Source organism: Leishmania mexicana, chromosome 8 (assembly GCF_000234665.1).
Source record: "Leishmania mexicana MHOM/GT/2001/U1103 complete genome, chromosome 8".
NCBI lineage: Eukaryota > Euglenozoa > Kinetoplastea > Trypanosomatida > Trypanosomatidae > Leishmania > Leishmania mexicana.
The window spans coordinates 1,050,979-1,064,882 of record NC_018312.1 but is presented as its reverse complement, the minus strand read 5'-3'; the positions used below and the strand labels follow the sequence as shown (position 1 = coordinate 1,064,882).

Genomic DNA, 13,904 nt, shown 5'->3' with positions numbered 1-13,904 from the left:
CGCACTTTACAACACCTGTCTCACCCACCGGCCCTGTGCTCCTTTGTCTCCGCGGACTGTGGTGTCTGGCACGGATGCACTCGTAATGGTGCTGGAATCGATAGTTAGTGTGCAGAGCTGACTACCCGCATTGCGAGGACAGCGGACATGGTGGCGGCGACGTAAAATGCAAGGAATGTTCGGGCGTCTGGTCTTGCGAGAGCTTGCGTAGGTGCGTGTATGCATGTGTCGCTGAGAGGAGGACAGCTCCACCGAAGTACCGCTAGGGGTGCCAACGCAAATGGCACGGTGCTCAAGAGTGCACTGTAGTTTCTCCCTCCCCCGTGGGCAGCGCACAGGAGACAGAGAGTCGCGAGAGAGTGGTATTGCTGTAGGCAAGGGGAAGCGGTCGTGGATGAAGTCGAGCAGCGCCAGCAGCAGCGGGTTGGAGGGGAGGGGAGATCCGGGCTCAGGGCAGTCGCCTCGACAGCTCCACCATGCGCTGCTGGGCCGCTCTTTCTGCTGGTAGCCAGTCATCAATGCCCGTCCCATCCCCGGTCCTCTCAGCACCGCCTGTGCCGCAACCCGCACTGTAGTGGGGGAGTAGGCGGCGAAACCCGAACGGTTCCACGGAAGCCCCGCGCACTAGCATGTCCGCTCGCTGCTCCATCCATGCTTTGGCATCGCCTTGCATGCAGGCTTCGTACCTCTGCGGATTGCCCTCATGCTGCCCCCAGGGTGGCATGTGTGTCTCCAGCAGTCGAAAGGTGTCGCGCAAAACGGCACTCTTTACGGCGAAGTCGAGGGCGGTGTCGCAGAACAGCGACGGGGAGTGGTTCACCTCCATCAAGACAGGGTGCAGGTCCGCCTCGCGCAGCATTACATCGAACCCTAGCAGCTCGAAGCAGCTGCGACCATCGGCACGGTAGCCTCGTGTGCCGCCAGCGCCGATCAGCTCACGCCGCAGCACCTCGACACCAGAGAGAATGGTGAGAGTGATGCACTCATCTAAGCTGCGTCGCACACGCGGCCACCCGCCCGGGACATGGAGAGACTCAATGAAGGAGGCGAACGCGGCGAGGCTCTGCTTGTTGCTATCCTCCCGGTCAACGTGCGCCCTTGGCTGCCTCTGAGAGACGCCGACATCGACGTGAGGTTCAGCGCCGTCGTCGTGGGCGGCCGGCACGTACAAGGACGATGCTTTGTTCACTGCGTAGTTCGTCAAGTGCCGCGATGCATCGCCGCAGTTTCCGTCGGTCGGCGCGGCGTAGGGTTTGGCGCAGACGCGCACAAGGCCTTCACGATGTACGTACAGCTCCACGCCTTGTACATCGCGCGGCACCTCTGTCGAGTTACTGCAGGTCTCGCTCACTGCGGGTTTGGAGACAGTCGACACGGTACGGGAAGTCGCAGACGGTGCTGACGAGCGGCGCGACAGCTGCTGGGGCGCTGTCGCGACAAGCAGCACATAAAGACGCAAGTCGAACTTCCTGCCGCCCATCAGTAAGGGACGATCCACGTACAGCTGCACGATACACTCCCTCTTCTGGTCCTTTCGTTCGGCCTCGGTCAGATCCTCCTCTGGGGAGGTGGTGAGACGGATGCCCCTGCCCTCACACCCTGTGTTGGGTTTAATGATGAAGAACACAGGGCGGACATCGGAGGAAGGGTCGGCGCGCTCCGTCAGCTCCCGTCGAAATGCTGCCAAGCGGCCGAGATCCGTGAGGCTGGAGAAGCTCGCCGGTACCGACAGCGCAAGAAACCGCTCTAGGGTCGATTCGACACGATTCGTGCAGCCCACCGCCGCACCGCCACCAGCAATCTTCGACCGCGCGCTGTCCGTCGATTGAAGCCGCGACAGCTGCATGAGACGGCGAAACAGGAGCGCCTTTCGGGCAATCACGTTCATTGCCGCGAAGTGGTTCAGGCGCTGGTAGCACGCCAGCTCTGCTACGCGGGAACTCACTACGCTCTTGTCCACCCACAGGACCTGAGGTGCATGCGGCGGTGTGGCGACTCGCTCTGGAGACTCGAGCGGCACGCCATGGAACAGGGGTGGTATGCGGTCCTCAGTATCCGTATCATACACCGTCCACTCGACCATGCGCGCCGCGGCGCGCACGACGTGGTAGCGTGTGCTTCGGCAGTCGATCACGACACCGCCAGATGGCTCCCTCAGCAGCCCCCCAGCCGATGACACGGGTGGGGGATGCTGTGCATGGTGCATGTGGGCGTGCTTCTCTTCGTGCACACGCATGTGTTTGTGCAGAAGTACGAGGTGACCACGATAACGAGAGAGGCAAGGCGACGGAGGGAAGGACTTGGGCAAGGCTCACCGCTTGAAGGGGAGGCAAAGGCAGCCGCGGCCACGTAGATTGGGGCATTGCCGTAACGGCCATGCGAGAGCTGCACAGTGGCGCGTGTTGCACGCACGCACCCACGAGCATGGCAAGGGATATATGCCCCTGCAGAATAAGATGAGCCGGTGCACAAGGCGGAAGACCGCTTCCACATGAACTGCACAGGCGCTGGCGCAATGAGTGGGGTGGCCAGAAGGGCTGCAGAATCCACCCCACCCCCACCCCGTAGCGCTCTCTCACTCCCGCCTCCTCTCCTCGCATGTTGCGCAGGTGTGCGTATTTGCCGATTTGGCAGACGTTTCTTTCCCTTCTGCGCTCTTTCTCGCTTTCTAGGTGACCCTCGCAGAGACTCGTCCGTGGGACTGATAGCAACAAGTCCTTTGCACGGGGTTCGGTGGTGGTGGTGGTGGTGGTGGGGGGGTAGTACAGCCACACCTCGCGTGTTGGCCCGGATACGCCTCCGTGCATGCAGAGACACCAGTGCACAGGGAGGACGGGATGAACAGCACAAGCCCCATGAAGGGGTAGGGAGAGGGAGGCAGCGCAGAGGTGAAGGATGACGGACGCAGGCACACCGCTCATCCACCTATCCAGCTGCCGAGCGCCCACGAGATGGAGCACGCGCACACAGTGGGGGGAGGGGGGAGGAACAGGAGGGAGGACAAGGATCTAACGTACAAAACAAGCTAACAACAGAAAACACACACACAACAAAATCGCGGGTGTCTGCCCCTCTCTCTATGCGGGTTGGTGGGGTGTAGAGCGGGGTGAGCCGGCGCATGCAGTGTGCGCGGAGACGATGGCGTCTGCCACCACCGCCACAGCCTTCTCGACTCCCTTCATCGCAGGACTGCAGTCGCACGCTACTGACCGGGATATCGGTCTCACTTCACGCTCTACGGGGAGCCGTGGATGGTGCCGAGGATGTCCGCCTTTGTCTTGGCCCCCTTCAACTGAATCGAGTTGTCCTTCGCAAACTCCTTCAACGCGGCGAGTGTCCACTTTGGGCTCGGCGTTTTGGAAGGCGCCGTCGCGGCCTTGCGCCGCGAGTTCGAGCGGGAGCGAGAACGCCGACGGCGGGCTGACGTCTTTGTCGCCGGCTTGGGCTTCGTCGGCGAAGGAGAGCGCGCGCGGGCCGGGGATCGGGAGGCGGCCTTCTTCGGCGACGATTGCTTCGATGACTTCTTGGGAGAGATCTTCTTGAGCGGCGCTTTCTTCGGGCTGGCCTTGCGCGGCGTGCTGCTCGCGGAAGTCACCGGCTGCGGCTCTGGCGACTTGGCTGGCGAGCTGGCCGCCAACCTGCTGGCGTGCGGGGAGCGAGAGGCGGCCTTGCTGGGCGAGTGCGGGGAGTCCTTCAAGTCTGCCTCCTTGAGCGGAGTCGTCAGCTTCGCGCCGACAGACTTCAGCAGAGACGCGTGCTTCTTCTGCGACTGAGGTGGCGATTTCTTCGCGTTTGCGGATGCTTTCGAGGATGTCGATGACCTGCGCCACGCGGTGACCGCCATCGCCGCTACGTTGTCATCCCTCATCCTGCCCTCATCGTCGAATAGGCGGTACTCCACCTGCGGCAAATCGTCATCGTCCACCTCCGGCTTGGTGTAAATGTAATTCTTCCAGAACGGCATTGTGCGCTTGCGCTGAGACAGTGCGTGGAGCTGTGTGGGCGGTGGTCGGGGAAGGAAGCGCTGGAGAGAGCCTGCGAGACGCACAGGAGAAACAGAGGGGTTGGCGAGAACGGTCAAAGACACTGCTGGCTGCGACGCGGTTTCGTTTGACAGGTCTTGTCCGGTTGTGCTCTTCGCAAGAGCAACAGCAGAAGAAAGGGGTGGCGGGGAAGAGACCAGCGCCACTGCCGTCCGTCAGGCTGCGTCGTCGGCCTCCTCTTCGTGAGTGGCGAAGTACTTCGCCACAGCAGATGCAAGCAGGTGCATCGGATCGGCACTTCCGCCGCAGACTCCACCGCGATGACGTCGCATGCACACAAAAGGGGAAGAAGACACCAGCGGTATCGCGTCTGCATTGCGCAGCGACCTACGCCTCGCACACAAACTTGTGCAGGCACTCACTCGCACACACACACACACACATCCATGCACAAGAGCACGAGGTGAGTAGATGGCTTGGTTTGACAAGGTCGACGTATGAGCGTGTCGTCGTGAACGAGGTCACACAGACAGCAAGGAATAGCAGGGCATCGGCGTGCACACAATCCTTTACTCGCACAGCGACGCTACAACCAACAACAGTTCTTTCCGTGTCCGCCCTCTCTGCCACACAGCACGGGGCCACACTCCGCGTGACTCTCTCTCCCCTCCTCCCCCTGGCCTGCCACAGGGCCCATCGCGCAGTGCAGAGCAGCCGTAGACACACGCCGGTACAGCAATGTGCCCACCCGGTCGTCGGCGAGCATGGCCCCTGCGCTTCAAAACTCTACCCACCCCGTATGCCGGTCGCCACCGGCGTGGGCCACACGCTCGAGTCACGCGGGCACTCTGCCGATCATGTGGGCGGCACAGACCGCTTCACGGTCGCGGGGCGCTCCGACGCCACCCCATGCAGGACCTGGCCGCCAACATCAGCAGCGATCCATCGCTCTGTCCCCCCCCCCACCCCACCCTCCCACCGTGTCGTGGGTGCCTGGCCCTGTCACCACCACACGTGGTTCGGCATGGGCAGGGGTGAGGAGGCGGGGTAGAGTAGGGGCTGCCCGGCCTCCCCACAGAGAGAGCGGGAGGGTGCACTGGGCCCTGCGATACCGCGCACAGAGGCGTCCCCCGCGATCATGGAAAACAAGTCTTGAGAGATAGTGTAGAAGAAACGAATTAGAACAGCTTGAGAGAGATGACGAGGGCGAGCGAGAGAGGTCGGACGGAGACACAGGAAGAAGTGTCCGAATCCGCTCCTGCTGCTGCAGAAAACCGTATGCGTGTCGCATACCCCTGTGGGAGGCGCGTGATTCTCGCGCTTGTGGTGTTACCGTTTGGTACCGCACCTCATTCTGCGCCTGTGTGCTGCGCCTCTTTCCATTCGAAATCGACAAGAGAGAGTAGACATAAGGCAACAACTGAAAACAAAATTTAAAGTAAGTATATAAATGTGAGTGTGAGCTCAGGATGGTCATGATCTAGAGCGCACTTGTACATGTGTGCGCCAGCGGACTTGTTGGTTTCTCTTCGGCACCCTCTGTGCTTGCTTAGCAGGTGACCACTCTCTGCGAGGTGCTGCGTTCCAACCATGATCGTTATTAGTCGTGCACGGACCCACACACTCTCGCGGAGATCGGTGTTGTAGTTCTGCCGGAGAATGCAAAGCCTGGCGCGTAAGAAGAAACGGAACGACAACAACGAATCAACCAAACCTTCAAGGAAAACGAAGATGATGAATGGAGGAATACGCCTACATCACACATGAAAGTATGTATGTGTATGTATAGAGAGAGATGTATAAATATAAATGTATAGATATATATATAAGCACTCCAATGTCTTTCCTTCTTTCGCACAGGCACACGCACACGGACCGAGAACGGCAACACGCCTTTGAGTGGCGACGGGTGGCGCAGCAGGAAAGGCAGAGTAGAAAAGCGGACGTCCTGTGCGGACACTGGGGGGGGGGGCTGACAGGGAGGAGCAACGATAAGGGGGAGCACACAAAGTTATGTTTTTTTTCCGTTTAAAAGGGGCCTTTCTCAAAGTCTCCGTGCGGGGCGGCACGTATGCCGGGTGGAGGACAGCATTCGGAGGTGCTGCCCATACATCCCCACCTCTTGTGCAATCAGCTTCTCTTCCGACTCCACCGCACCACAACGTCCATCATCGGAATCATCCGCTGCACACACCCTTCTCCATCCTCGATCTTCCCAGCACGGACGCCATAGAGCAATGCTACCGCCTCGCAAGAGGCAGATGATACGTGCGCCCATGCGAGGGAGAGAAACGAGCAGCAGCACTGGCGGCAGACGCGTGTGTGTGTGTGTGTGAGGGAGAGAGAGAGAGAGTGAAGCAAGGCGGACGAAAAGCAACCAGCTTACCACACCTAAGGCACAAAGGAGGCAAAGAGAGAGAGACAGAGCACATGTGTTGGTGCGCCTTCAGTCACTCACCAAAGAGAAAGCGAGAGTCCGGAGCTCAAGACACAATAGGAACACATCAGAAGAGCGTGTTTGTGTGTGTGTGTGTGTGGAGGGGGGGGGTAGAGTAAAGAAAAAAATGGTAGGGAGGAGGAAGAACAGAAAAGCAAACCTCTGGGGTATGTGCGCCACCGACCACAGACAGAGAGGCGCATGCGCTATAAGTGCGCGGTGGGGTACAGTACCTGCTGGAACGGGTAAAAGCAGCCGGGGTTCATGATATTGTCAGGGTCGAGCGCCTTCTTGATCGTCTCCTGCACACAAATGTGGGCCTCACTGTGCTCGTGCGTGACGTGGCGCACCTTACCAACGCCGACGCCGTGCTCGCCCGACACGGTGCCGCCCATTTCGACAGCGCGGCGCACCATACGAGCCTCCAGCTCGCGAGCACGCTTAAAGTCCGCCGCGTCGGTGAACGGGATCAGTGTGTGGAAGTTGCCGTCGCTAATGTGGGCGCAGATCAGGCACGGGCGGCTGTTCTGCTTGAAGTCCTCCTCTGTCGCCTCGACACACTCCGCCAGGCGGCTGATGGGGACGCAGACGTCTGTCGCGATCACTCTCTGAGCACCTTTTGTCTTGTCCACGTACATGGCGGAGAAGTAGCAGCTACGGCGGGCCTCCCAAGCGGTGTCCATGGCCTTGCTGTCCTTCAAGTAGCACATCTCCTTGGCGCCAAACTTCTTGAACACCGCGGCCACTTTCTTGTAGTCGCCGTGAATGTGGCGCCGCCCCGTATTGTCTGACGCAAACTCAAGTAGCACGCACGCCGCCACACACAGGTTCGTTTTTCTGTACGCGTTGGCCACCGCCACACTCTCCTTGTTGAGCAGCTCGCACCGCAGCAGTGTGTGTGGGACACCTTGCTGCCTGAGCGCCACCACTGCACGCACGGCCGCGTGCGTCGTGGCGAAGAAGCCCACGCCGCCGGAGCTGTACTTCTGAATGGGAAACAGTCGAAAGCATACCTCACAGATGACGCCGAGGGTGCCCTCGCTACCAATGTACAGCTGAGTCAGCTCCAGCCCTGCCGATGACTTGCGCACCACCTGCCGCGTCTGCACAACGGCGCCCTTCGGCGTGACGACGCGCAAGGCCAGCACGTTCTCGCGCGTGGTACCATAGCGCAGCGTACACATACCGCTGCCGGAGGTTGCGACCATCCCACCGACGCAGGGGTTCGAGGACGGGTCGGGGCCAAAGACGAGGCCGTGCTTGGCAGCCGCCTTGTTGAGGGTCATTTTGCGCACCCCAGCGCCTACCCACACACACGAGTTGTCGAGGTCGAAGTCCATCCGCGTCAAAGAATCCGTGTCGATGACGATGCCGCCAGCGTATGGGATGCACCCACCCTCGAGGCCGGTGCCTGCACCACGCGGCGTCATGGGCACCTTGTACTTCGCGCACACCTGTACCACCGCAGCCACCTGTTCCGTTGAGTTCGGCCGGACAGCTGCCACAGGGACGGAGCGGGCGTGGCTCGACTTGTCCTTGCTGTAAAACTTGCGCAGCGTCACGGCATCCGTTACCACGGACTTGGGGCCCAAGTTGAGCGCCACAAGCTCATCAAGGCATGCCTTGTACTTGCTCTGGCGACCCGTGAAAGGCTCGAACTCGAATTCCTCAACAGCGCTCATGATGACGTAGGTAGGGGAGAATGGAGAGGGTAGATGGTGCGCAGGCGGGGACCTGAGGGACAACGCTGCGCATATGACGGTAGCTTCACAGATCACGTAATAGTCCACAACGGCGAACGGGAGACGAGGATGATGACGGAGCCGCGGATGCAGAATAGCAGCTTCCAGAATCGATAGGGATGAGTAGAAGGTAAGTGCAGGTGAAAAAGAAAGGCAAAGACTCTGAGGGGAAAGGAAGGCACATATGCGATGAAGCGGCATGGCAGCAGGAGCGAAAGAGGTGGGGAGGTAGAGCTGTCGATGATGACTGTGCGGTGGATGGAAGCATGAGCATCTGGCGCCTGCTTTGGCTCCAAGCCTAGAGAGCAAGCGGGCGGCCGACCTGGGAGAGCGGTGGCGACCAGAGACGTACGACCCCCCTTACAGAGAGAGAGTCGAGAGAACGGCGATGCTGAGCCAAGGCAGTTTGAATAAACTGCCTCAAGTGCGTTTCATGCCTCCCATCCTGCTCTCGCCCCCCGCTCTTTTCCTTCGCGGCAGTCCGTTCCAGAGCAAGTACGATGATACTACGCCCCTCTTACGCATGCGTGCATCGACACTGTTGGCGGAACTCCGCTGCGCAGAGGATAAGAATTTGCCAAGTGCACAAGACGACGAGTGCGACTCGCTATCCTCTCTCTCCCTCTGTTTGCGGTTCCTCCTCTGTTTTTCTCAGCCACTACCACACTCGCAGACGCTGAAGTACTTCGCACATGGCGATGACGAAAGAGTGATGCAGCACCACCCGAAGAGGGCGAAGATGTGGATGAGCACACACACACACACACACACACACAGGTGCGTACGCCTACGCAGAGGCTGTCTCGCGAGAGAATAAAAGACGGAATACGAGCAACGGAGTAACAAGAGCGTGCAAGGGGCGGGGCGTTGTATGGCCATTTGGGGGGAAGGAGAGGAGTGGTTGCCGTCAACGTGGATGGATGATGCTCGTGTCGCCACTGCTGGAACGTGACGTCAGTGTGCGCTGTAAATGAAAGTAAAGGCGAGGAGAGGGCGGCTAATGACTTTGATGTGCCCAGTATAACGTGCTCTCTTCTACCGGTAAGCGAGAGGTAAAGAAACAACAGAAAAACAAAAGACAATGCACGCGCCGTCAGCGATGGTCTCCACAGATGCACACGCACGCACACAGACGCACACAGACGCACACAGGTAGACCGGTGTCAGGTACACTTTTCCTTTTTGTTGTGCGCCACCGCTGGATCGGTTACGCCACACGACTGCCCTTCGACTTGCACATCGGAATGTGCCGCACCGCGACGTCATCGGAGAAGTGGCGCCCGCATGACGGGCACGGCACCCGATCATCGTCCACCGCGACGGATGCGCCAGCCATGGCGTTGCGCAACTGCGCGCTTTGCTTCCGCCACTTCTCCGGTTTGAAGATTGTGTCCGTCGACCAGCGCTGCGGCTCACCCGGTGCGGCACCGGCAGTGCTTGCCGTGGCAGCCGCAGAAGCAGCGGCACTATCACCGCCTGCGGTTCGGTCCGGCTTCTTGCGACCGGTGAGGGCCCTGGCGCTCTTCATGTCACCCTTTGTTTTAGGCAATGTGCTTTTATGCCGCTCGCATGTGGTTACGTGCCGCTCCAATCGAGCCGGAGCAAACGTGCGACCACAGTGCGGGCACGGCTCCAACTCCACGTCCTTCATCTCGTCCACATCGACGGGGACCTGCGGCTTGCCGCAGGCCATCGCTGGGCGCTCATCGATGGCGGCCGCAGCAGCCGCGCTATAGTTACTCGCGGTAAACGGCGCCAATACGTACGAGTCTTCCTCCAGCGGAGGACCAGATGGGCGCCTTTGGCTGCTGTTCCCGTCTTCGCTAGGCTCAGCCGTGGCGACGGCGGCGAAGTCCGTGAACTCCGACGCAGGTGCGCCGCGGCGCTTCAACACTGCAGACGGCTGGCCCTCAAAGTGTCGATACACAGTCGGGGGCTGCACGGCACCGTGAGATGTCGCCCGCATGACCGCATCCAGCTTTGAGAAGGTGTCGAACGATGTGGTCGAGTTTTCTAGCATCACGTGCTCCGCATCATAGGCGTTGAAGGGTGCGCGCTCCACGCTGCCGGAAGCGGCCGTCGATATCGCTTCTGCGGGGGCAGGGATGCCGCCTCGCACCTTACGACGCGCCATATTTGAGTTCATACTGTCCGCTGCCTCCCGTTGTACTCGCTGCCAGTAGTTGCGCTGCGCAGTGGCTCGTTGCTGCGCACTCAGCCGCAGCTTAAGGAATTGAATGAAGTTGATATCTGCCGGCGACGACTCCCGCAGCAGCTTCGTCTGCTCTAACAGCAGCGAGCGGCCATCGAAAGGGCCGTCAGAGTGCAAGCGTGAACCATCTCGTGTCGAAGACATCTCCGCACGCACCTTCCTCCGCTGCGAGGAGGTTGCGCACGGATTTAAACGGCGGAAAAAGGGGGGAGAACGAGAGGGAGGAAGGGCTGTGCACGGACGCGACAATGCCAGGGGTGGCACGTTGGGTGTGTGGCTATGCGAGAGAGCGTAAGTTAGTCGTGGAGGGGGAGGAGGGCAACCAGCAGGGAGAAGGAAAGATGGGGTCGGCAAGGAGGACTAAAGGCAAGGAAGAACGATGTACTGACCCAGGACTGTGTCGCAGATCGATTGGGTCGATATGCTCTACGTAATCCACAGGCACATGCACGCACAGGTACAGAAAGAGAAAAGGTTGTATGAAGGGATGTCGGTGTGTGCGACGGGGAAGAGGGCGCTGGCAAGGGGAGAGAAAGCAGAAGACGGAGTGAAAGGGGGGGGGGAGAATGAGCTCCACTAAATCACGGTGGGTACCACAAACCAAACAAAGGGAGGAGAGGGGAGGGGGGAGGCACTGATGTACAAGAGCACGTCGGTCATGCAGTGGGAGCGCTGCCCGTGCTAGAGAGAAAACTCTCACGGCGGCGTACAAGCTATGGTGGATGATGCGGTGTTGGTGCTCGCGTGTATATGCTTGTCTGCTTGTGTATTTGCCCTGTGCATGTAACTGAGGAAGAGGGAGGAGGTCCAATACGACAAGGCACTGACAAGGCACTGCACGCACTCATGTACCGCATAGGAATTCGAGGTAGAGGGGGTGGCGGGGGGGGGGGGCGGTTTGAGGGAAGAGGAGGGGAAGTGCACGGGCGAGGGGCAAGCGCGGAAGAAGGGGATAGAGAAGCGCCCGCAGCCCGCAGCCTCCCTGGGTGACACGAGGAAGTCGTGGAAAGGTGCGTACACCTTGGGCGCCGCCTAGGCAACCGCCCTCAGGAAAAGAAGGAGCCACCACCGAGAAGCGAGGGGTGCACGGTTCTCGCGCAGCAGTCGTCAAACCCCGGATAGCACAACAGCGGTAGCAACCTCCTTTTCGCTTGGAGAGAAGAGACAGCCATCCCCATCCCCATGGACGGGCACGCGTACAGCATTGTTTATCCTGCCACGTAGTGCCTTCACTGTTTCTGTCAATGCTATCGATGCTTCCCGTCCGTGCCAATGGAGAGATGAAGCGTCACAAATTATTCGGCAACAACGCCTCTCGCAGCCTACGCGTCGAACCCAATCCAGTGTGACGGTCGCAGCAGCTACGCATCGCGCATCACCACGTACTTGCGCGTCGAGCAGCCAAACTCCAGCACATCCGAGTCAATCACCGTCGTCGCCTCCATTGCCGGAACCACCTCGCCATTGAGCTTTGTGTGGTTAGTGGACCCCAAATCAATCAGCTGTAACTCGGCTGTCCACACCACAGATGCGTCACCGCCGACAGAGGTCAGGGCCTCCTCCAGCATCGCCCACATGTCAGTGCACAAGGATCGCAGAGCCTGCTTGCTCTGTGCAAACGGAGGCACATTCGCTCCCGGCGGCGGCAGCATCCGTGCGTCCGGTGCCGTTGTATTCACCTTTTCCGTTACGTAGGCGTTAAAAGCAGCCTCGTCCGTCAAGACGAACCGCATCTCCATTGAGGCGTGCTGGCCAGAGCAGGAGGGGTGCTCCAGCGGCACATCATTCACATCAGGATCCTTCCCCAGCAACCACACCGAGCGCCAGGTGAGGTTGGCGTACTCCGCCACCTTTCTGTCGTCCTTCATGACCAGCAGCTTGTAGGCGGGGATGAAGAAGGTACTCGAAGACGACGAGCCGTGGGCCGGCGCTGATGATGGTACCGTTTTCCCGCTGACGACTTCATCTCGATGCCACTGCAGTATCTCTGTGTAGAGGGCGGAGAGCTGCTCGTGCGATGGGCCTGTGGGGGCAAGTGCTTCAGTGGTCCTTGTCGGTGACGCAGCTGCCGCCCAACGGCGCCACCACTGCACAAGGCACTCGGCGACGGTGGCTACGCGTAAATAAGTGATCAGTGTGGGGTCCGAGAAAAACGACGTCCTCGTCGCGGGAACATCACCGTCCGCACCTTCGGTGTCGTCTTCGCGGCGCAGCGCATCAAGTAGTTGCTGCGGTATGGTAAGGAGGGAAGGATACCACTTGATCAGGCGGGACGCGGCCGAGCTCCCCGGCAGCAACAGCCTGGGGCGTGTCACGGGCAGCCCACCGAGACGGGAGGTCAGGAGTCCTGTGCGACCGTAATTGGGAGCTTCCATGATGACTACTCTGCTTTTTCTTTGTGGGTGTGCGCACTCGCACACGTGAGCAGGTGCACACACGTTTTGAAGAGGCCAGTGGGTAGTAGCCACTCGCAGAAAAAGACGAGGAGCGGAGACGACACACAGTAATGCAGTCCCACGTGCACGCGGGCACAGCGGCCCCGTTAACCATATTCGCGCAGCGCCCAAGCTTTGTCTTTCCGTGTCCGCCCTCTCTGCCACACAGCACGGGGCCACACTCCGCGTGACTCTCTCTCCCCCTCCTCCCCCTGGCCTGCCACAGGGCCCATCGCGCAGTGCAGAGCAGCCGTAGACACACGCCGGTACAGCAATGTGCCCACCCGGTCGTCGGCGAGCATGGCCCCTGCGCTTCAAAACTCTACCCACCCCGTATGCCGGTCGCCACCGGGTGGGCCACACGCTCGAGTCACGCGGGCACTCTGCCGATCATGTGGGCGGCACAGACCGCTTCACGGTCGCGGGGCGCTCCGACGCCACCCCATGCAGGACCTGGCCGCCAACATCAGCAGCGATCCATCGCTCTGTCCCCCCCCCACCCCACCCTCCCACCGTGTCGTGGGTGCCTGGCCCTGTCACCACCACACGTGGTTCGGCATGGGCAGGGGTGAGGAGGCGGGGTAGAGTAGGGGCTGCCCGGCCTCCCCACAGAGAGAGCGGGAGGGTGCACTGGGCCCTGCGATACCGCGCACGGAGGCGTTCCCCGTGATCAAGGTTCCCACACAGGTGCAAGGACAACGAGTTCTGCGGAGCGTTGTGAGAGTGGCCGAGGGGGGAGGAGGTGAAAGCCAGGCAGAGAAACGTCACACATATGCAAGCGGAGAGAAGGAACCACGGCGACGAGAGCAGTGCGACTTTGGTGGGTGCTTGTACGCCTTTTCCAGAGCTGAGGAGAGTAGCGCTGCCATGCATTCCACCCTCTGTCTTACGCGCGCCATTCGTCGCTAAGCAGGTTGCTCTCAGCCTACATGCCTCCTTGAGAGCACAGAAGGGGTGGGAGAGAGCGGCTAGCGCGGTGAGCAAGCTTTGGGGTCGTCCACACGCTCTGGCATTGCCCTTCCCCGCCACGCCAGACAGCGGTCCACGTGTACACCGCTATACAGAGCCCTCCACGGATGACCGGGACTTGACTCA

General features: G+C 60.3%; 5 protein-coding genes across 5 annotated transcripts; all 5 read right to left on the bottom strand.

Annotated features, from left to right (window-relative positions):
• Positions 1–448: 448 nt before the first annotated feature.
• On the bottom strand, positions 449–2,236 carry LMXM_08_29_0260 (uncharacterized protein; the record flags this gene model as incomplete). The annotated part of the gene is made up of 1 exon (XM_003872487.1): positions 449–2,236. The coding sequence occupies one exon, from the start codon at positions 2,234–2,236 to the stop codon at positions 449–451; it is 1,788 nt and encodes a 595-aa protein (XP_003872536.1).
• Positions 2,237–3,235: 999 nt separating this feature from the next.
• On the bottom strand, positions 3,236–3,964 carry LMXM_08_29_0270 (uncharacterized protein; the record flags this gene model as incomplete). Its single annotated transcript, XM_003872486.1, has 1 exon — positions 3,236–3,964. One exon carries the CDS (start codon positions 3,962–3,964, stop codon positions 3,236–3,238), a length of 729 nt encoding a protein of 242 aa, XP_003872535.1.
• A 2,662-nt stretch (positions 3,965–6,626) lies between these two features.
• Positions 6,627–8,102, bottom strand: LMXM_08_29_0280 (uncharacterized protein; the record flags this gene model as incomplete). Its single annotated transcript, XM_003872485.1, has 1 exon — positions 6,627–8,102. The coding sequence occupies one exon, from the start codon at positions 8,100–8,102 to the stop codon at positions 6,627–6,629; it is 1,476 nt and encodes a 491-aa protein (XP_003872534.1).
• A 1,267-nt stretch (positions 8,103–9,369) lies between these two features.
• On the bottom strand, positions 9,370–10,518 carry LMXM_08_29_0290 (uncharacterized protein; the record flags this gene model as incomplete). Its single annotated transcript, XM_003872484.1, has 1 exon — positions 9,370–10,518. The coding sequence occupies one exon, from the start codon at positions 10,516–10,518 to the stop codon at positions 9,370–9,372; it is 1,149 nt and encodes a 382-aa protein (XP_003872533.1).
• A 1,217-nt stretch (positions 10,519–11,735) lies between these two features.
• Positions 11,736–12,749, bottom strand: LMXM_08_29_0300 (uncharacterized protein; the record flags this gene model as incomplete). Its single annotated transcript, XM_003872483.1, has 1 exon — positions 11,736–12,749. The coding sequence occupies one exon, from the start codon at positions 12,747–12,749 to the stop codon at positions 11,736–11,738; it is 1,014 nt and encodes a 337-aa protein (XP_003872532.1).
• Between the last annotated feature and the right edge of the window lie 1,155 nt (positions 12,750–13,904).